Here is a 21,324-nt window from a genome sequence, read left to right as displayed (position 1 = left end):
AATTTTAATTATACAAAATAGGATGCATAACCAAACTGTGTCGTTTTATCAAATCTGCCAAACTTTGTCTCACAGACACTGCACTTGATCTTTCTCGTGGCCAAATCTTTTGATTCTCCGTTCATTCTCCGGTTCCGATCTCGAAGAAGATGAGAGTAGTAGTAATATCTTCCTTTGTCTCCGTCTCTTTGCAACTATCCTTTCTTCTTCTCCTTGCTTCTGCCATTAGATCAAGCTCGTCTCCACCGAACGATCCGTTTCTCGGCATTTCTCCTCAAGGTTTGTTTTCTGCTCATTGAAAGATCTGCTTCGTTTTGCTTAAGATCTTCACCATAATCACTCCGATTTGATATTTCTTTTTCTCGTTTATGTGTGTTAGATGAGAAGTATTACAAGTCATCTTCAGAGATTAAGTGTAAGGATGGATCAAAGAAATTCACGAAAGCTCAGCTTAATGACGATTTCTGTGATTGTTCAGATGGAACTGACGAGCCAGGTTCTTTTCATTTTCTCAATTTCTCTTCTTCTCATAAGCATTTTGTGTTTTTCGATTGGATTGATTCTTCTCTGTTGAACAAAAATTGTGTAGCTTTTCTTTGGTTTAGGATTGTGATTGGTTTCATTTGAATTCAAAAGCGGTGATTATTGAAGTTATACTTTGGGTTTAGTGGAATAAAGTTTTTTTTTGCTTTTTGGGAGTATATGTGTTATGGATGATCATCTTTTTGCTTTGCTTTGCTTTATGTGGTAAAAACTCCAGGTACCTCAGCTTGTCCAACTGGAAAATTCTATTGCCGGAACGCCGGCCACTCTCCGGTGATTTTGTTTTCTTCCAGAGTTAATGATGGTATTTGTGGTATGTTACTCAAATTCTGTAGTTATTTACATTTTAAATTTTGTTGAACCTCTTCTTTGCAAGCATTTGTGTTTTCAAATGCATGGCAGAGGAAGAAGTTGTTGAAGTGTTAGCTTATTCGTACTTATGGCTTGTTTACCTATGGGAGCAGATTGTTGTGATGGAAGTGATGAGTATGATGGTCACGTATCATGCCAAAATACATGCTGGGAAGCTGGAAAAGCTGCTCGAGAAAATCTGAAGAAGAAAATTGAAACATATAATCAAGGGCTTGTAATAAGGAGACAGGAAATCGAACAGGCGAAAGTGGGTCTGGAGAAAGATGCAGCAGAATTGAAGAAGCTGAAAAGTGAGCAGAAGATTCTGAAAGGCCTTGTTGATCAGCTGAAAGGTTTGCCGTTCTTCCTTTTGATGCATAATTGAATATTTTTGTTTGCTGATTTTGCGGCATGAGAGTTGAGGTTTAGTTTTTTCATATGGTAGTACCATGAGATAATTAGTTTATTGGAATGTGAAAGCGGAACCCTGCATATAAGTGTAGTTCGATGCTTGAAATGCTTCGGGATCAGCCCTTAAAGTTCAACTAACCACCAAAAGGATAGGAAGAAAGTTAAAAAAATACATGACTTGTAGTTGAAGTAGTGGAATCTGATAGGATCATTAACTTCTTTCTATGATGACTACAGATGATAAAGAATTCTTTTTGCCAAGTTGACATGTTTTACATTTCCCTCGGCTCATTTCTTCTGTAGATCGTAAAGAACAAATTGAGAAGGTAGAGGAGAAGGAGCGTCTACAGAAAGAAAAGGAGGAAAAGGAAAAGAAAGAGGCCGAATTAGCAGCCCAGCAAGGAAAAGGGGATGCTGAGGAGAAGACAGATGACAGTGAAAAAGTTGAAGAAAGCTCACATGATGAAGGGACGCCTGCAGTTTCACAACACGATGAAACCACACATCATGATGAGATTGGTAATTACAAGGATTATCCTTCAGATGAGGTTAGTTCTTCTCTTGTAAACTGAAATAGATTTGCACGTTTTCATCTTTGTATTTTTTTATTGTACTTATTCAACAAGTTAAGTAGTCAAACAATGAAAGATAAGCTTATCAGAACATTTGTCAATATTTTGGTCCTCTTTGGACCTCCTGCTCATTCATGAATCATGAGGTCATGAAACATATTAGAGTTTCAATATGTGAGATGCTTGAAACTCTATCTTTTATTCATCATCGTTGAAATCTAAAACTTGGCTATCTTGAACTCATTGACATGACTACGAACCCTCATCAATACATTCAGTGCTTTTTATATTTCTTGAGTCCTCTTGTTTTGCTTTCGGGTTGTGTAATTCAACCGAGTACTGAATTAGAATTTGACTTCAGGAGCCAGCAGCTGAAGGTGAACCAACAAGTATATTGGATGAGGCTACTCACACTAATCCAGCAGACGAGGTTTGAAAAATTATTTCACACATATGCTTTTCCAAAAGTGGTGCAATCTGTTACTTGAAATGGGATGATGATACGAGGTTTGCCTACAATGCAGCATGTTGTGGAGAGAAAAGAGGAATCTACCTCATCTGAGGATTCCTCTTCCCCCACAGATGAATCTCAAAATGATGGTAGTGCTGAAAAGGAGGAATCAGACGAGGTTAAGAAAGTGGTAATTTACTTTCAATTTCTGGCCAAGTGCTTACAAATCTGAGTATAGTTCTCTGAACTTCCGTGATGAGAATAACTCTTTCTTTTTGAGACTTGTCTATTGCATTTTTTCAATAACTCTACCCCTTCTGAGTTATATCTCGGAGATTATTGAATTCCTGACTTTTTCCTAACGTTAGAGTACTCTACATTCTATCGATAGGAGGATTTTGTAACCGAGAAGAAGGAAGAGTTGTCAAAGGAAGAGTTGGGGCGTCTTGTTGCCTCTCGTTGGACAGGAGAGAAATCTGATAAGCCAACTGAGGCAGACGATATCCCCAAAGCTGATGATCAGGAAAACCATGAGCACACGCCCATCACTGCACATGAAGCAGATGAAGATGATGGATTTGTTTCAGATGGTGATGAGGATACCAGCGATGATGGGAAATACAGCGACCATGAACCTGAAGATGATTCCTATGAAGAGGAGTATCGCCATGATTCTAGTTCTTCATACAAATCTGATGCAGATGATGATGTCGATTTTTCAGGTCTGCACTATTTCCACAGATGTTTATATTCTTGAACGATGTTAATCATCTATCATATTTAGTTGACTTGATTGAATTTCATTACTGATAGAGACAACCTCAAATCCTACTTGGTTGGAGAAGATACAAAAGACTGTCAAGAACATTTTGCTGGCTGTGAATTTATTCCAAACCACCCCAGTGGACAAATCAGGTAAAAAAATAGTTTAGCATTTTCATCAGTAGTATTAGTGATACTCGTATTCTTTAGTGATTCATCTATATTGTTGTGGAATGTGCAGAGGCTGATCGGGTACGCAAAGAATACGACGAGTCAAGCTCCAAACTGAATAAAATACAGTCAAGGATATCGAGCTTAGAAAAGAAGCTAAAACAAGACTTTGGTCTGTATGATAAGACATCCTAAGCCTTCACTTACGTTTACCTTTCTTTAAGTTAGTCCTTATATATTGTTTATAACAGGACCAGAGAAAGAGTTCTATTCATTCCATGGTCGTTGTTTTGAGAGCAAACAGGGCAAGTAAGAATAATCTTAGCAATTTAATGTCACATCCATTCTTTATTAACATTACTATCAGCTATTAGAATTATATATCTGATGCATTTACTGTTATTACCTAAATAATGCTGTAGGTATACTTACAAAGTCTGCGCATATAAAGAAGCAACACAAGAGGAGGGCTATTCGAAAACTCGGTTAGGGTAAGTGTCATGCCACTTTATCTTTTCTGTGCATGCTGATCTCTTTCATGATACAGATAACTAATAACAAGGAATTGGTTCGCAGATGATAATTAAATATGAGTGATTATTTTATCTGTGCTTATTTTGTCGCTTCCTTATTTTGTTTAATGGAATTTGCTAAAATAGGGAGTGGGACAAATTTGAGAACTCTTACCAATTCATGTCATATACCAACGGAGAAAAATGCTGGAATGGTCCCGATAGAAGCCTGAAGGTAGTGTCTGATTACATTAAATCCAAACTAATTGTTCAATTAATATTTTCTCCAATTATATTTATATAAAAAAAATTATCTGAGAAGATTTTTGCGCTTGCAAAGATCACAGAGATATACAAAGCTTGACTGTCTCACTAAATGCAGGTGAAACTAAGATGTGGGTTGAAAAATGAGCTTATGGATGTCGATGAACCAAGCCGTTGCGAGTAAGTTCTTATCGTAACCTACATCTCACGGGTCATCATCTCCTTTTATCTCCAGTTTTTCTTTTTATATCCTTAAATTTTTACTCTCTTGTTGCAGATATGCGGCCATCTTATCTACTCCAGCTCGGTGTTTGGAAGACAAACTTAAAGTAAGTTTTTGTGTCATCTCAAATCTCAAAACAGACCTACACTAGTTAACACTTCCTTAACCTGGTGTTTGTCTTTGTATAGGAACTACAACAGAAGCTCGAGAAGTTGATGAACCAAGACAAACCTCAGAATCACGACGAACTCTGATCATTTTCACCTGAAATAATTCTTACCATATGCGCACTGCGCTTAGATTTATGTCAGTTTAGACTAGTAATCTTGCTCAGTCGCAAACGTCAAGAGAGGACTTAAAAAAAGAACAGAGAAGTTTTGGGCCGGAAGAGAATGAATGATAGAGTCAAGTTTACCTCATTTGGGTTCAATGGAGATTTTCTATATCAAAAGTATTTAGACAATGTTCAAACTCTGGTTAAGCACAAAGAACAATTCTTCTATATAAAAACATGAAGAAGAGCTAAAACCTTTTAACTTTTTTGGAGTCTTAAAATTTATTCGAGATTGTTGGAGCTCGTCAATATTAAGGTACATATGTCAGTTATCAAACATCTCCAAGTTCACTTTTAGGTCAGAAAATGGTTTTAATGTCTAAACAAGTGGTAGGTTTGGTTTGGTTCAGTTTTAATGCTTTCTTTTACAGATTCCATTACCAATAGAGACAAACTAGAACACAATATTTCCGGAAATAAATTACTGCAGTTCAACACTTAACACCATGAAAGAAGACAAAGAACAAAGATCAACTTCAGAAATTAGTTTAAACACTATTGCCAAAATGCCAAAATACAATTAATACCATTTTTTAATCAACATAAACACTTAAATGAGATATCATTATAAGATATTTTATATTTGGAAAAAAACGTGGCCCGACAATAGATCGAGAAGACATAAAAAGGTAAACGAAAACGAATATTAATAAACAATGTGCGTCACTCCTTAATTATTCAAAGAAAATTAAACCGGTGTGAACCAATCAGTAAACATATGGTCTTTTGTTGACCAAATCTAAACCAATAACCTTCAATTTCATTTCTCATTTTTTACCTCAAAAGTCAAAAAAAACTCTAGAAGAAGACTCTTAACTCATAAATCTCTCATTCTTTCTCAGATTCTCTCTCTCTGTTTTCCTTGTTCTCCAAGCCAGATCTCTCTCCATAAATCTCTCTTCATCTCTCTCTTTCCACCAAACATCCGCGATCCTCGATTCTCAATTCCGTGTCTGTTTTTTTTCTTCACTTAGCGATGGCGATGATAGAGCAAAGGCCGAAGACGAAGATCGTTTGTACTCTAGGTCCAGCTTCCAGATCTGTTCCGATGGTCGAGAAGCTTCTTAGGGCTGGTATGAACGTTGCTCGTTTCAATTTCTCTCATGGATCTCATGAATACCATCAAGAGACTCTCGATAATCTTCATCAAGCTATGCTTAACACTGGGATTCTCTGTGCCGTCATGCTCGACACCAAGGTTCGATTACATGACTTCCATTTTTATAGTTTATGTTGTTTTGTTTCCAATTTCATCTCCTTTGACTTAGATTCGACTGTGATTTGGAATTCTAGGGTTTCTAGATATTTTATTTAGTTTGGATTTTGGTATTTGATTCTATTTATTGATCTGTAACATTGACGCGTCTATTTTATTTCCTATGTGTGAAATGTTTATTTATGCCTCTTTTGTATTTTCATCTATCTTTGGTAAATGGTTTCTGTTTTTTTGTCTGTTTATGCCATTTTTGTGTTAGACTGTTTATTAATGTTTACTCTGCTTATGAACAACGCTTACCAACCTCACTCTCATGATGTTTTACCATCTGGGAATTACTAAATTTATTATGAATTATGAATCTAGATCTGTGAGACTTTCTCCAGTTAGAACTCTGAGTTGTTAGACCAAATTAGTTGAGAAGAAAGAGTTGAAATCTTCTTGTTGTGGAGACCAAATGTAGAAAATGATGTTAGCTCTTGGAAACTGGTGAAGAATTTGTTGTTAATACAAATTTGATAGATGACTAAGACTTATAATTGTTGAGAGTGGTGATAGCTGATGTTCTTGAATTGTCTTATGTATGTGAATTGTGGCAGATCTATTTGTTTGTTTGTTTTCGATTTTGCTAATGGAGTGTTGTTGTTTCTTTTCTGTTATAAAGGGTCCAGAAATCCGAACCGGGTTCTTGAAAGATGGGAAACCAATCCAGCTGAAACAAGGACAAGAGATCACTATTTCGACTGACTATGACTTGAAGGGTGACGAGAACACGATTTGCATGAGCTACAAAAAGTTGGCTGTTGATGTGAACCCAGGAATGGTCATTCTTTGTGCTGATGGTACAATCTCCTTACTGGTTCTCTCTTGTGACAAAGAGAACGGTACAGTCCGTTGCCGGTGTGAGAACTCTGCGATGCTCGGTGAGAGAAAGAACGTTAATCTCCCAGGTGTTGTTGTGGATCTCCCAACTCTAACTGAGAAAGACAAAGAAGACATCATGCAATGGGGAGTCCCGAATCAAATCGACATGATTGCTCTGTCTTTTGTCAGGAAAGGTTCAGACTTGGTTCAAGTCCGGAAACTTCTAGGAAAGCACGCCAAAAACATTCTTCTCATGTCTAAGGTATGTTAAATCAAAGCTCTCTTTTTAGTTCCGGAAACTACAGGATCAAATCTTTAGGTTGTGATGGTTTTGTGCTATCTTCTTTTTGATTGATTAGGTCGAGAACCAAGAAGGTGTGGCAAATTTTGATGACATTTTGGTCAATTCAGACGCTTTCATGATTGCTAGAGGAGATCTGGGCATGGAAATCCCGATTGAGAAGATCTTCTTAGCTCAGAAGGTGATGATCTACAAATGCAACATCCAGGGAAAACCTGTGGTCACAGCAACTCAGATGCTCGAGTCCATGATCAAATCTCCTAGACCCACAAGAGCCGAAGCTACGGATGTAGCAAACGCAGTCCTTGATGGTACAGACTGTGTCATGCTCAGTGGTGAAACTGCAGCTGGAGCATACCCTGAACTAGCCGTCCGTACAATGGCTAAGATCTGCGTGGAAGCCGAGAGCACCCTTGACTACGGTGATGTCTTCAAGAGGATCATGCTGTACTCTCCAGTTCCAATGAGTCCACTCGAGTCACTTGCATCTTCAGCTGTCAGAACTGCTAACTCAGCTAGAGCCACTCTCATCATGGTCCTAACCAGAGGAGGAAGCACAGCAAGACTTGTGGCTAAGTACAGACCAGGAATGCCTATTCTATCCGTCGTTGTTCCTGAGATCAAAACCGACTTCTTTGACTGGTCTTGCAGCGATGAATCCCCCGCGAGACACAGCCTTATCTTCCGTGGTCTGATCCCAGTGCTCTACGCTGGATCCGCAAGAGCCTCACACGATGAATCAACAGAAGAAGCTATCGAGTTTGCTACTCAGTACGGGAAAGAGAAAGAGCTATGCAAGACTGGAGATTCCGTTGTTGCTCTACTCCGAGTCGGTAATGCTTCCGTGATCAAGATCTTGACCGTCAAGTGATGATTCCACTCAAAAATTCACGTTTTTGGCGTTTGGGGAACGCTACTTTAAACGTTTTATTATGAAACTATTCAAGATTGTGATTAAAATCTTGAGATAGAAAACTCAAGTTCTATTTTTTGCTTATTACCACAACTACTGTGACCGGTGAATCCACTTAACAGCTCCTTTTGGGATATTTTGGTTGTATTGAAACCTATTGGATCATTCATACACGTATCAATTATCATGATTTCTTTTTGTTTCTCAAGTATTTCTTATGTATACGCCAATACAATGGTGAAAATATGTTTATGTTTCATGTTCTTATAATCTTACAATGACAGGGACATGAAAGACAAAAAAGAAGACAGCGCATGAATCGTCCCATACAAAAATCATTCCGACAAAGACTCATCATTATCTCCATTTTTGTAAAATTCCCATCATTATTTGGGATTCATCTGAAAATATAATTTTCATATTTAAAAACAAAGATAATGGACACACATAATTTGATCATCTCTGTACAAAAACATGAAAGATTGAATCATTGTATATATTTCGTCATTATTTGGACTCGATTGACAGATAATTTCATACTTGAAAACTAAAACAATGGAAACTGAAATTTGATCATCTCTGTACACCAACAATGGATATTTGTTTTTCAACAGTCTGAGTGAAAGAACATCATTTCTATGTACAGTAAAGCAGAGAATGAAATGCAGAGGAAATAACAAGTTCAATAGCTAGAAAAATGAGAGAACAACAAAAGATGAAGAACAATAACAAAATCCAAGATGTTTTAGTTTTTGATTGTTTTGCTCTCAGCGAGAAGAACCAGAAGATCTTGAGAAGAAATTGTTCTCACCAGATTGAGATCCAGAGGTTGAAGAAGACGAAGAAGAAGAAGACGAGAACAATCCACTAAACGGCCATGGAAACGAAAACCGTCTCCCATTTCCACTCCTCACCTCATCCTCTCTTCCTCTATCCGCATTTCCCACATTCTCAACAACGTTTCCGTTACTCGTTTCCCGAACATTTCTTGTTCTCAGCACTCTCTCGGAATCAGTCTTAGTCTCATCATCATCATCAGCACTAGAAGGAAGCTCAAAACGACACACAGGACAAGAACTATGAAGCTCAAGCCAGGGAACAATACACCGAACATGAAACTTATGCTTACAAGGCATCTCTTTAGCTTCCGTACCTTTCTCAAAATCATCCAAACAAACAGAACATTGCAAAGGTTCCATTATCTTAACCGTTGGTAAAGCTTCAACAGCTTCTTTACGAGCAGGTGGAGTCCCTTGCCTATTAGGATCATTCTCAGCCAAATGCTGAAGCAAAAGATCTAAACCAGGTCCAATGAAGTAATCTCCAAGTGAAGTCAATGAAGGATGATTCTGATTCTGATCCGAAGGAACAACTAGCGATTGGTTATACGGATTAATCATTATAACTCTATCCCTCTCTCGAGAATTATCCCAATTGTTATCAGAGCTTTCATACTCAGAAGCAATCCCTGCACGAATCCCTTGAAGCAACTGCAATATATTCCCTGAGCTTCTTCGTCTTCTCCTCAAGATAGATTCAAACTCTCTATCTAAATCAATCTCTCCACCATGTCTCCTAGCTCGATGATGACGATACACGTTATTATTACTGTTGTTACTATCATTCCCATTCCCATCAGCATTAGTAGTCAAGTCATCACCATTATCATCATTCTCTTCACCAAACTCTGATCTTCTAAACCTTCTTCGTCTTCGAGGACTACTCATCATTCCAAGCAAGATTGGTGCCCATAGAGACAATGCACGGTCTGTTCCAAAATCGGTTTCTGAATCTTGAACATCTCTTATGCCTCTGCCACCACCTCCACCGCCATTACCGCTCATTTCTTCGATGAATCCGCTTTGGCAAAAGGGACATTTGATCTCAGATTCCATTACTGGATTCACCATTTGTGAACACATGTGACACCAATACCTAGCTGCCATTGTTTCCTCCATGTTCCTTACTTCACCCCCACAAATCTATTGATTCTGCAAAACAAGAAGAACACACAATGAAACCCTAGAAATTTTGTTTATCATCTACCAATTTGGTTTTAAATTTCAGATCTAAGACCCTCAAAGGTTATAACTTTTATACAAGTATCAATCTAAATGGGTAGATTTTGTCATTAATAATCCAAATTAAATGATTTTGACCAATCAAATTCAGACAAGAACATCTTTTGAAAAAGGAGAGGAAAAAGTCAAGATTTTTACATAAATTTGGATAAAACCCAAAAAGAATTAAACCCAGAAAAGGAGAAAAACATCTGAAGAACCCAGAATCTTGTAAAAGATCAAAGAGAGAAAACAAAACCCTTAAAAAGGAATCAAATTTCTAGCTTTTTGTTTTCTTCCTTTGTCATAAATTTTCTCAAATAAAGAAACACAATACATGAGACAAAGATAAACCCAGAAATTTACATGCCCACAACAAACATAAAAATCATACCTTTAAAATGTCTCTACTTTTTCTTGAAAACCCAAGATTTTTTTTTTAAAATCTGTCCTTGCTTCTTTCGATTCCTTTATAGAAAATAAAACCCAGAAAAAGGCTCAATCTTTTTTGTCCAACGATTAGAGAAAAAATGGAGAAGGAAGAAGAAAGAAAGAGGAAATGAAGAAGAAGAAAGAGTGGAAGGAAACAAAACAAAAGAAAACAACCCAACCACGTCCTCTTCTAACCCCCCAACTCGTTCCTTGTTTCCTCTTACTTTATGTCCTTTTCTTAATTAGCATTTTATTAATCTTTCATTTAATTATTAATCAAGTTTTAAGACTTTTTGTTAATTATAGTCTTTTATTTTGCTTCCTTCACTAATTTTGAGGTTTATTTATTACTAATCTACCAGTAGCTGATTCAACGCCTGTGGTCTTCGTTTAATCGAGTTTTCATAACTACTTGTTTGGTTTTATTATATTGACTAGTTGTATGTATATTCTAGTTGCATTGAGAATATCAAGTAGTATCTTCTTCTATGTAAATTATATGTAAATATTCGTTTGATGTTGACTTCTTAGATTAAAGAAAATTAAAGACGCGTGAACTTTATTTTCAGATTGAGTGTATATATATCCGTTAGTTACATTCTTCAATAATGTGTTTACACACTATTTTATGATACGATAAATATCAGGACTTGAATAGTTTTCAACATGATAACGTCTCCCAATAGCTTAACTAAGATTTCAAAATCATACATGCACCAACCAAACAAAGATGATTGTTACTTGACATATTGACCATAGTTTCAAAGAAATAGAAGCTGACAAGTACGAGAACAGATAGGCGATGATGACAACTTTTTAAGCATCTTAGATTTCTTGTTATGATCGGTGGGTTTAGATGAGAAAGTTGCTTCTTCGAAAAATTTGCGTTTCTTAAGATGAATGCAGCTACTTGTTTCTCTTCTTTTGTTCCATAATATTGTATCCATTCGAGAGTTTCAAGACTCGATAAAATTGAACTTGGTTCATTCCAGCGCGGTTGTGGTTCACCATCCCGAATATGGTACTGGTAAAGTTTTAGAGCCGAGGTAAGTCTGATTTTTTTTCTTTTTTTGTAGTTTTAGCTTCGTTTGTGAAAAATTTCCAATAAATTTTGACTCGTCTTTAAATAATGGTGGTTTCTACACATGACTTCACATCTTCACTGTTTAGACAGAAGAGGATTGCTCTAAACAAAAGGCTAATGAAGATGTATGAGCTAGAAATTTTGTGTGATCAATTCTCGGTTTTTTCATGCGCTCATTAACTTATGTGCCCTACTACCACATAAACTGAATCTGAGAGAATTGAAACTAATTTGATCCCTAACATAACACTAATAGTTAGCACTTACCAAGAGAATTGAAATTGAGACTGTGTTGTTTCATACCCTTCTTTAGGTAAAGAGGGTTTGCTTATAAATAAGTAACATAAAAACCATTTTATATAACACGAGTGGGAGACTATTTTTAAATAACAAAACCAAGTCATCAGTTTATCCCTAAAAACATCATTTTAGTGTACAATTCATAATGTACATATATAAAGAATTAAAGATTACTAGTAAGAACTTATATTACAGTATTTCTTCATTAACTTAACCTTTGGTTTGTATAAATATACCTTGCGCTTATTGACTGCTTGAAGCGGCCTGGCATTTGAATCTGAAGCCTGTAAAATATTTTCAAAAACTGAAAAGTAAGAAATCAATTGGATGATAAAACATGATGGTCTTATCTTGAATATTATATAGACCATAAGTAGTCTCATCTATGCTCTACAGACTCATATCTTGAGAAATATGCAATTCAGATATTTATATAAGTATTAATATGATAGTTTGCTAATATTGTTATACTGTATAATAAATCAGAAAAAGAAGAAAGAAACTTACATCGTGTACAGCCACACGGAGAAGCTTCACTTGTTTACTTGACACAGTGCGAATCTGAAAGTTTATTACAACATAAGACATTGCTATATTAATTAACTAGGTAATTTATTTAAAATAACATAATCATAGATTGAAATGAAAAACTATATAGCTATATATATATAAACCAAATGGACGGGATTGAAAATAATTAATAGTTACCTCTTTGGAAACGGACCAAATAACATTTTCAGAACATGGAGGAGCAGTAAGTGATCCGGAATATCTATAATAATGTTTTTATTCAAAACTGAGTTTTTTGGGATCAATGATTCCGACATGTTCCTCGGACGCATGTGTATCAGTTATCTTCTTCAATTGTTTTTCCAACTAATCAATAAAAAATATATTGAGTTACTATTTTTGTTCAATTAGTAAAACAATTAGTAGGGAGGTTGAGATTGCAATACCGAAAAGAGAAAAGGGTCAGATGCTCCGAGATTGTATAAGAATGCGACAACAGCGTAGCGTTTATCTTTGCTCTCATGAACCAAGTGTTCCTCTAGCGCAAACCTATGTATGTGTTTTATTCAAACTTTTTAATGCAATCATCATATCTTACAAAATAAATATTAAGTACTATAATTGTTTCCTCACCAATTAAGCAATTTTGATCACACACAAATTATAAAATTAGTTCTTTTTAGGCTCTTCATACAGAACTATATTAGAAGTTAGCACTACATTTAGGCATTGAAATGATGTTTTGGTCCCGATTATAATTATTCTTATTTAACGTCCAAATTTTAAAAACTGTCAAATAAAATGTGTTCCAAACGAAAATATCACAAGCATAACCTTGTCTAGACGGTCTATGATCAGGCCGAAAGACATAATCGATGGACACCAGGTAAAAATATTCCTACTAATGGTTCAACGCGGTGGATAGAAGAGATTAATTTTAACAGCGAGATAGTAATTTTTACGTTATAGGTTTAAGATATATGGTAGAATAGATCGTACCTTTTGCCATTGATTGTATGTTCGGAAGGAGAGTGCCAATGAAGTTGTTGAAGTTGATATCTAGTACCACGGATAGTGACACCAATACCTTTATTTCCTCCTTTGAATTTCAACTTGCCACATTAACCATAAGAAAAATATTTTAAACAAAGTGGTGATCCAATAGTACGCAGGTTTGATTAAAGAAAAAAATGAAATATATTGGAAAAGGTGGTAGGATATTTACCATGATATCATGACCTCTGTTCTTAATGGTGGTATTAGAAGGCAGATACTGGCTACGAAGCAATCCAAATTTATTACTAACTACCACATTTTTGTCCCGAAGATCAATAGGAGATTGCATTTTGCCTATTCCACACATTTTCCACTCTGCATCTAGTGTTCCCCATTTCGCTGGCCCCTTGTTTCCTTTCGTCTCGTAGCTAAACTCGGTTTCGTCCTCTATTCGAATAAATAAAACAAAAACGTTTCTGTGACCCTAAAACTAAGTTTATATAAGTCGTTCAAGGAGAACATAACATATTATGGTTCATTGGATCTTTAGTCTTTAAGACTAAATATTCCAACTATTCAACAGAAACTAGCTAGTATATACTCTGATATAATCATAAATACTTAAAAGATGACTAAAAACAATAATTTAGCTTGCTTACCAACTTCTCCACCTGGTGCTGGTTTAGGTGCAGGTTTAGGTTTCGGTGCTGGTGTTGGTGCTGGTGCTGGTGCAGGCTTAGGTTTAGGAGGTGTAGGTGCTGGTGTGGGCTTAGGATTAGGAGGTGTAGGTGCTGGTTTGGGCTTAGGTTTAGGAGGTGTAGGTGCTGGTGCGGGCTTAGGTTTAGGAGGTGTAGGTGCTGGTGCAGGCTTAGGTTTAGGAGGTGTAGGTGCTGGTTTGGGCTTAGGTTTAGGAGGTGTAGGTGCTGGTGTGGGCTTAGGTTTAGGAGGTGTAGGTGCTGGTGCAGGCTTAGGTTTAGGAGGTTTAGGTGCTGGTGCACTCGAAACAATGGTAATAGAGATGAAGATAAGGACTAAGACCCATCCTAGTGATGATATCTTCATTTTCTTATGCTACTATGTCTTGAGGAGAGAAATGAAAGAAGATTCAATGTCGTGATTCTTTTGGTAAATAAGTAAATATCTTGCTTCAATATTTGTGCTCCTAATCTAACAACGTGGTCTAGATGACGAAAGTAGTGTTGTACATAAACAAACTCAATGCATATGATGTGATTTTTATTTATTTAAGTAACTTGTGGAAAATCTATTTTTAATCGCCTGAATCTTATGTATATACATGTTCATAATGTAAAAGTATCATCCTTCTCAAGAATAGACATCCAAAGTAGTTTAGCCACAAAATGTACCAAACATAAAAGAGAGAAAACGTTACAGATATGAGATAATTAAAGACCCTAAATGATTAATGCGGAAGAATGAAGATACAAACTTCGATCCATCAATACTTCGATCAAAAAAACATAAATTTTCATCTAGCTTTGTGGCAATTGGAACACTCTCTTCAAACCAAACTAGAGCAAACTGTTTGTGGAAAGATAGAAATTCCAAAGAGCTAATTATGAAAATTCAAGAAATAATAAGTTGTAGTATAGCTGATCTAAAACTGACCATAACCTCAGCTGAAAGCAAGCTGACAAATTGGTGAACATATTGGCAATAATGACAATTCCTTGTTCATCTCAAGTTTCTCGTCGTGGACAATAGACCTATGAAGGATGATAGTTGCCTTCTTTAAACAGATTGAACTTCTTAAGATGAATGCCGCCACTTCTTTCTCTTCTTCTGCTCCATAATAATGCTCCCATTTGAAGGTTTCAAGATTATGAGTAAGACATTCAGGTATCGAGCTTGGTTCACTCCAGCACGGTCGTGGTTGGTAATATCGAAGGTAATGGACCTGGGATAGGAGTGTATAGTGGAACAGATATATCAATCTTACTGATTTAGTAGTAGAAAACAAATATGTATTATTTATTACCTGTTCAATCTCAAGAACTCGTAAACTAGGGGAATTTCTGAGTAAACGCATAAGTAGATTAATCCACTCAGTCTCACATGTGCATAGCCTTAGATGTACGAGACGGTTGAAGATATTACCAGCAGGATACGACACATTCTGGATAAGAGAAAGTATAATTACAATTACACAAGCAATGTTTGATTTAATTAGTCTGGATTAGAGACCAATAATCATATTATAGCAAGCTAATAAATAACATACCTTTGAGGTTGGTAAGCAGAGATGAAGATACTTGGCTAAAGTTGTAGAACCCAAAAGTTGCTCAGTTCGTGGATGAAAAATGTCAACTTTTGCCTTCACAATGTTAGGCATATCACTCTCAACAATGTTACACCCGGTCGAAAAATCAACAATATTCATGCACTCCAAAGCAGGAGTGTTTATCACAAACCCATTAGCTATGCTTTTAACAACGTTTTTTACTTCTTGGTTCAAGACTAACCTCTTTAGAGAAGGCACTCTAACAGTCACAATGGCCAAATTGTCGTTGAGGATTTGTTTCACAACCAAGTCTTCAAGAATTGGACAACTTGATATAAGCGTGTTGAAAAATTCATCACCACCTGGGTACTTCATGGATATAAGACTCAAGTTTTTGAGGGATGCATGGGAAAAACAGTAGTGAAGTAACATCATCGGTAAGAACCACGTTCCTTAGTTTTAATGTCACAAGCATTTTGCACCATGTAAACAAGCTCCTCGGAAGTGTGACAGGAGTAATATATATATTACTAGGAGGAGTATCAATCTCGATAATCAGCTCATGCACACGACGTTCATCGGCAGCTCTAATCAACGCTGGAATATCTCCACTACTACAGGCGTTACCAATTTTGAAATGCAAAGTATCTATAAGTGGAGCCTTGTGCAGCAACAAAGACCTGTTTACAAAGGTCGAAAATCTTCCATAGTCAATATCCAGATAGCTAGCATCGTACACAAGCCTTGGAACCATCGTCCAAAGAAACCGCCACCGTTTTGACAAAATCATTGTGGCCGCAACATCTTTAGCATTAGGTAGTGACGACAATATGTCCAAAATAAGCTCATCGGGCAAATGACTTATCCTATCCATAATTAAGAGTTTTTTGCATCCGGAGAAAACTAAAAGCCTGAAAACATCATAAAAAGACGAGGAATGGATATGAGATTCTCAGGAACCAAACAAACAGTCATAAGCAAAACCCTAGCGAGGTATATAGAAAAGGAAGCAAACAAAATTCAAACTCACTAATACTTAGGATTTCCTCAAGAACTCACAAACAGAAAAGGAAGCAAACAAAATCAGACAAAACGAGAATCAGGAGGAAATTCACAGAATAAGCAAAATAGCTAATACATCATGCGTATGCTTTAGGGAAATACCTAAGATGTGTGATAAGGCTATATATATGAACCAGGAATTGGGTTCACCCGAACCAAAAAAAATATTTGCTAAACCGAAAATTCCAATGGAATCTAAAGATTAGATTCTAACTTCTAAGTTATAACAAGTACATGTGATCTATAAAACCTTGCGTAGTATGATTATTTTTTATCTTCTTTAGATGGATTTCATTCACATTCTAGCTTCCCGTACCGATTCGTAAGATGACAGAATTAAAATACTGTAGTTTGGTTTACACTGTAGCCAAGATTTTACGGATTCGAGCTAGATTGGAATCGAAAACCAGCAAAAGAAAAAACAATAATCAATCTATACTATATAAAATTGATGATGTAAAATTAGAAGAGAAAAATGGACACTTAAACAAATAAATAGATTATACAAACTACAGATATTGAACAAAAGTCCATAAAAACTAAGGACGATAATATAGATAAATCCTTATGGAGAGAAACCCCTCCAACTCCAAGTGCTCAGGAATCGCATTTTGGAAAACATGAACAAGATTGGAGAATGAAGTAAACTGGTGTTTCTTTCGGTTTGATATAAAGGTTTCTTGGAGTGTGTTGATTTTTGTACGATCGATGAATTTTGGATTCTGGTTTGCGTTAGATGTTCGATCATGTTTAGCATGATTGATGAGTATGTGTTAGAGACTAAAGAGTAGTAAATTTACATCAAAAGTGATTTAACACAAAAATGCTTGATTGAAACACATAATCAACAAGGAGGGAAATGTTGAAGCGAGAAGTTTTATGGCAAAACTTGAACTGAAAATGAAGTTGGAAGATATGGGTGAAGGTGCACCGGAGCTGTTTTCAAGAGGATCGTAGCTGTCAAAGATAAAATCAAAATTAGCATTAATCATTAGAGTAGTAAAAACAAAGAGATTAATTTTGATACTAAAATTTAAGAAAATTAGGAAAATTATTGTATGGAGTTTACTTTAGTGGTTGTAGAGAGTTTATGTATTATGTAGGAAAAATATCGGTATCGATTTAAAACTAAGGGTTTGTCTTCGAATGGATTAAAATCGACAAAAGTATAGTGTTATAAAATTTTGAAAATGAATTTTCTCAAAATATTTATGTTGTATATTCTTATCTCTCTAGAAAATTTCACTTCTAAATTCAGAAACATGAAACTAAAGAGGCAAAAAGCATTAAAAATTATAAATTAACTTGATTTTATTATTATTTCAGTAGACAATGTCTTAAAGAAACAGACCATTGAACATCTTAAAAGCCAAACAAAGTACAAAAAAAAAAAAAAAAAACTCAATCACTCAGGCGGCGGGTGAAAACACCTCAGTCTCACCGGCGAATTACAAAAGCTGCCAGTGAGAAAAAACCTCGATTTCCGCCATTTAGAAATTGGTTATTTTGATTAGGGTTAATTCCTGAAAACTTTTTTCAAACTATGCAAACTCTAGAAAACTCCAAAATCAGTAATAAGTAAAACTTTTTTTTTCCCCTCCAGACAGTCCACGTCATCATCACCTCTGAGCCCGGAACTGTTTTCCGGTATAAGTCTGTCCGAAGCTCCAGTTACGTGGTGTAGCATTGTTAGATATAACTGTACGGCCATCACTAGTTGTTACTTTAAAGGACAAAGCTTGACCATCAAGTTTTGCATTGCTTTGCCAATTCTGTCCCCAGTTTCTTGACATGCTTTGCCAACGTGTATTGGTTCCTTTAATGGAGACGGAGATAACATCTCCGGCGCCGGCGACGTTGGTTATAAGTACGAGGTTGAAGTATGAATGACCGTTGATCGTGAATCTTATTCCTCCTTTTCTCCGGCAAGCCACTCTGATTTAAAAAACAGAGCATAAATCAAACCACACGTACCAATTACCAAACCGAGCTAAACCGAGATCGGGAAACGTACCTCCGGTATTGGACAGGGACGACGCCGGCTTTGTATTGAGCAATACGGAGGAAGATGGGCTGAGCTAAATCGAAGTGGTGTTGAGGAGGATTACACCAACCTCCGGCGTTGTTGGCTTGAGCAAAGTTGGGTGGACAAAAGTTTGTTCCGGTGACGGTGATTGTTCCACCGATACACCATTTTGGGTCGTCTACGCATTTTATCTGAAAACAAGCACCACAGCTTTGGCCGCCGTTGAATAGAGCCGTGCTTAGAGCCGCCGTGTTAGTGCCGTATCCTTGACTGTATAAGTTTCCGTAACCACACGCGCCGCCTGATCCATACAGAAACAACAACAACACAAAAATAAGACTTGTGTAGATACAAACTTATGTAGCATATTAATTAGTAGCATATTAATTGTCACCACTCACTAATAAAAACTTTAAAATTCCTAAGAAATTTGAAGTTTGAAGTTATATTGGTCAGAAAATAAGAATGATATAACTATAAAGTGTCAGAGAGGAGTAAGCAAATTACCCATGGTGCCAGAAGCATCAGCTCCTCCATAGAATGTGGCTCGAGCATTGACCCAACCACTACTGTAACCATCCACGCTCTTCCACATTATCATCATCATAAGACTCAATGAAATTATCATTTTACCAAAAAACTCCATTTTCTCTGCCTTTTTATTCCTACACAAGAAAACTTTATGATCACTTAAATGGTAACAGAAATATATATGTGTGTATGTATGGAAGAAAATGAGGAAGAAGAGATAGAATGTGGAAGATTGGAGCTTACAATGGCTTGGAGAAAGAAAAAAAAAGGACCCACACAAAAATTCAAGTAAGGTTAAAGGCGAAGAAATGGGTTTCAATGTTGTTGTGAGTTATGAGGAGATGGGATGATTATATATAGAAGAAATTTCTGCAAAAGAAAAAAAATTATACTTAAATTATTTTTAATCAAACACTTGCATTGCAAGTGATTTTTATTAGCTAAACTACACTAGTAATTTTTAAATTGTTTTATGGATCTATTAGGAGATAGTAGTACAATTTGTAAAACTTTACTTTAATAAACTCCAATTTGGTAACGAGCAAGCAGCATCGAGAGTGCCAACTTCTTCACGCAATTTTATGCTATTTAAAAAGGGTTTTACTTTTGAAACTTAGACCTCATATTATGGGGCTCAGTTGACCATTTGACCTCCCGTGTTTATAATTCCAAAAGCCACATAGATTGATAGTTTTACATTGAAAATAATACTTTTTTTTTTTTTAACTGGGAGTTTGATCGAAATTAAAATTAATTGCAGTTTTTCCAACGATATGTGTAAATGTCTCATATACCACAGTAATGGACTAATATGGCAAACCCTGATCAGTTCGTAAACTATTTACATTTTGTTTAAGGTTCATGAAGTGAAGCCTAAAGAAGTATAGTCGTCAAATAAACATATATTAGTATAACCACTATGTGTTGCGAGATTCCTCTTCGCTTTCACGTTTGCATCTAACCAAATTGTTCAATATATGATCAACGAGATAAAAGATTCGATTAAATTTGCTTATTGCAAATGTTGACCAAGCCCTAAAAGAAGTTAATGTCTTGCTTCAAAAACAAGGTTTGAGTAGCTGTTTCTATTTTCTTATAAAGTCATTAACTGAAAACCGCAGGAACAGAACATATGCCTTTTTCCAACACATTCAACTACTTTTTCCAAAGTAAGCAGAAAAAAAAAGAAAGTAAAGTAAGAACAAAGCATTAGCATAATAGTAGAACATAACAAATAAATAAAAACACAAAGAAAAACAAGATAAAAAGAAAGAAAAAGGTGCAAAGAACACCGACCAAATCAAGTTTCTTTAGGTTTAGTATTCTTTCGTTTGTTCTGTATTTGGATGAGGTATTTTTCAAATCGAATTTCTAGTTCAAGAATCTTTCACCACTCTATGAATGTACAATAATTAACTAGATATGTAGAAACATGATTATTCCGTAAATACTTATCTCTAGAAATTATAGACTTTAACTATTTTCTTGGATCATTATTCTTGGTCAGAATATATTTTTTTAGTTTATAAGAACATTGAACCATAAACTTTGAATAGTGATAGCAGGCCATATGTACAAATCCGTTTACAGACAAAACTATTTTTGGTTTCTTGGTTAATTATATCTGTAATGCTTTGATTTCATAAAGAAAAAAACTTAGTACACCAAATTGTAATTCGTATTAAAAAGTATAATTGGTTTACTTCATAAACAAATTATCCTTTACCGCCAGTCATTACCGTTCAAGTTTTTAAAAAAATTCGAATGGGGATAAGGGTTGTAACAATTTGTTTGTAAAATAAACCAACGTTTAATCATTTACCAACCGTTATACGTTATATAACTTATATTCCTCTCAGACAAATTTTATTATGAAAAAAAAAAAAACAGTTCATAAAAATTGTTATCAACTGCAAAAATAATACGGTCCAGTTTGCAAACATATTAGTCCGTCTGGGTCAAATATTATCATTCAACCCCATAGTTATTTTCTTTTTCCCTTTTTTTTTAAAGAACATATATAGTTATATTCTTTGACAACTTATATTTATAATCTTAAAAGTGGAAACTATGGAATCAAAGTCTGACTTTCGGCGACTTTTCCGTGCAAATGGAAATAACATTTTCTTCAGTACAAAACAAAACTAATTTTAAAACAAAATTACACATGAAAAAACTTGACCACCTCAATTT

The 21,324-nt window shown here is 35.6% G+C and overlaps 6 protein-coding genes and 1 long non-coding RNA gene across 10 annotated transcripts; 2 read left to right on the top strand and 5 right to left on the bottom strand.

Moving 5' to 3' along the window:
* The first annotated feature begins 37 nt into the window (after positions 1-37).
* Positions 38-4,911, top strand: PSL4 (calmodulin-binding protein). The gene is made up of 16 exons (NM_125019.5): positions 38-279; positions 380-496; positions 761-856; positions 1,008-1,247; positions 1,609-1,853; positions 2,239-2,307; positions 2,402-2,518; positions 2,720-3,050; positions 3,142-3,243; positions 3,332-3,433; positions 3,513-3,570; positions 3,684-3,752; positions 3,921-4,008; positions 4,156-4,217; positions 4,315-4,366; positions 4,449-4,911. Exons 1-16 carry the CDS (start codon positions 150-152, stop codon positions 4,512-4,514), a joined length of 1,944 nt encoding a protein of 647 aa, NP_568840.3. The 5' UTR covers positions 38-149; the 3' UTR covers positions 4,515-4,911.
* A 284-nt stretch (positions 4,912-5,195) lies between these two features.
* On the top strand, positions 5,196-8,164 carry AT5G56350 (Pyruvate kinase family protein). The gene is made up of 3 exons (NM_125018.3): positions 5,196-5,792; positions 6,475-6,936; positions 7,034-8,164. The coding sequence occupies exons 1-3, from the start codon at positions 5,571-5,573 to the stop codon at positions 7,844-7,846; spliced, it is 1,497 nt and encodes a 498-aa protein (NP_200446.1). The 5' UTR covers positions 5,196-5,570; the 3' UTR covers positions 7,847-8,164.
* A 205-nt stretch (positions 8,165-8,369) lies between these two features.
* Positions 8,370-10,620, bottom strand: ATCRT1 (RING/U-box superfamily protein). Its single transcript, NM_125017.5, has 2 exons — positions 10,343-10,620; positions 8,370-9,879 (listed from the first exon to the last, which is right to left on the bottom strand). The coding sequence occupies exon 2, from the start codon at positions 9,844-9,846 to the stop codon at positions 8,656-8,658; it is 1,191 nt and encodes a 396-aa protein (NP_200445.1). The 5' UTR covers positions 9,847-9,879; positions 10,343-10,620; the 3' UTR covers positions 8,370-8,655.
* Positions 10,621-11,843: 1,223 nt separating this feature from the next.
* On the bottom strand, positions 11,844-14,350 carry ACA8 (alpha carbonic anhydrase 8; the record flags this gene model as incomplete). 2 transcript variants are annotated; one of them, NM_001345196.1, is made up of 7 exons in its annotated part: positions 13,930-14,350; positions 13,500-13,717; positions 13,274-13,386; positions 12,721-12,823; positions 12,473-12,640; positions 12,272-12,325; positions 11,844-12,048 (listed from the first exon to the last, which is right to left on the bottom strand). In NM_001345196.1, exons 1-5 carry the CDS (start codon positions 14,330-14,332, stop codon positions 12,551-12,553), a joined length of 927 nt encoding a protein of 308 aa, NP_001332277.1. In that variant the 5' UTR covers positions 14,333-14,350. The 2 variants fall into 2 exon arrangements, with proteins under 2 accessions (NP_001332277.1, NP_200444.1); NM_125016.2 differs by having other exon boundaries at positions 11,938-12,048; positions 12,590-12,640.
* A 486-nt stretch (positions 14,351-14,836) lies between these two features.
* AT5G56325 (FBD-like domain family protein) lies at positions 14,837-15,887 on the bottom strand (the record flags this gene model as incomplete). The annotated part of the gene is made up of 3 exons (NM_148138.2): positions 14,837-15,188; positions 15,270-15,407; positions 15,513-15,887. 3 exons carry the CDS (start codon positions 15,885-15,887, stop codon positions 14,907-14,909), a joined length of 795 nt encoding a protein of 264 aa, NP_680443.1. The 3' UTR covers positions 14,837-14,906.
* A 242-nt stretch (positions 15,888-16,129) lies between these two features.
* Positions 16,130-16,624, bottom strand: AT5G08485. Its single transcript, NR_143083.1, has one exon. It is a non-coding gene; the product is annotated as an other RNA (long non-coding RNA).
* Positions 16,625-17,352: 728 nt separating this feature from the next.
* Positions 17,353-19,459, bottom strand: EXPA14 (expansin A14). Of its 3 annotated transcripts, NM_001345195.1 has the most exons (5): positions 19,375-19,459; positions 19,108-19,265; positions 18,589-18,901; positions 18,198-18,509; positions 17,353-17,531 (listed from the first exon to the last, which is right to left on the bottom strand). In NM_001345195.1, the coding sequence occupies exons 2-5, from the start codon at positions 19,244-19,246 to the stop codon at positions 17,387-17,389; spliced, it is 909 nt and encodes a 302-aa protein (NP_001332570.1). In that variant the 5' UTR covers positions 19,247-19,265; positions 19,375-19,459; the 3' UTR covers positions 17,353-17,386. The 3 variants fall into 3 exon arrangements, with proteins under 3 accessions (NP_001332570.1, NP_200443.1, NP_001332569.1); NM_125015.2 differs by lacking the exon at positions 17,353-17,531 and having other exon boundaries at positions 17,648-18,509; NM_001345194.1 differs by lacking the exon at positions 17,353-17,531 and having other exon boundaries at positions 17,648-18,509; positions 19,108-19,459.
* Between the last annotated feature and the right edge of the window lie 1,865 nt (positions 19,460-21,324).

The sequence above is a fragment of the Arabidopsis thaliana genome, chromosome 5 (assembly GCF_000001735.4).
Source record: "Arabidopsis thaliana chromosome 5, partial sequence".
NCBI lineage: Eukaryota > Viridiplantae > Streptophyta > Magnoliopsida > Brassicales > Brassicaceae > Arabidopsis > Arabidopsis thaliana.
This window is presented reverse-complemented; position numbering and strand designations above follow the sequence as displayed.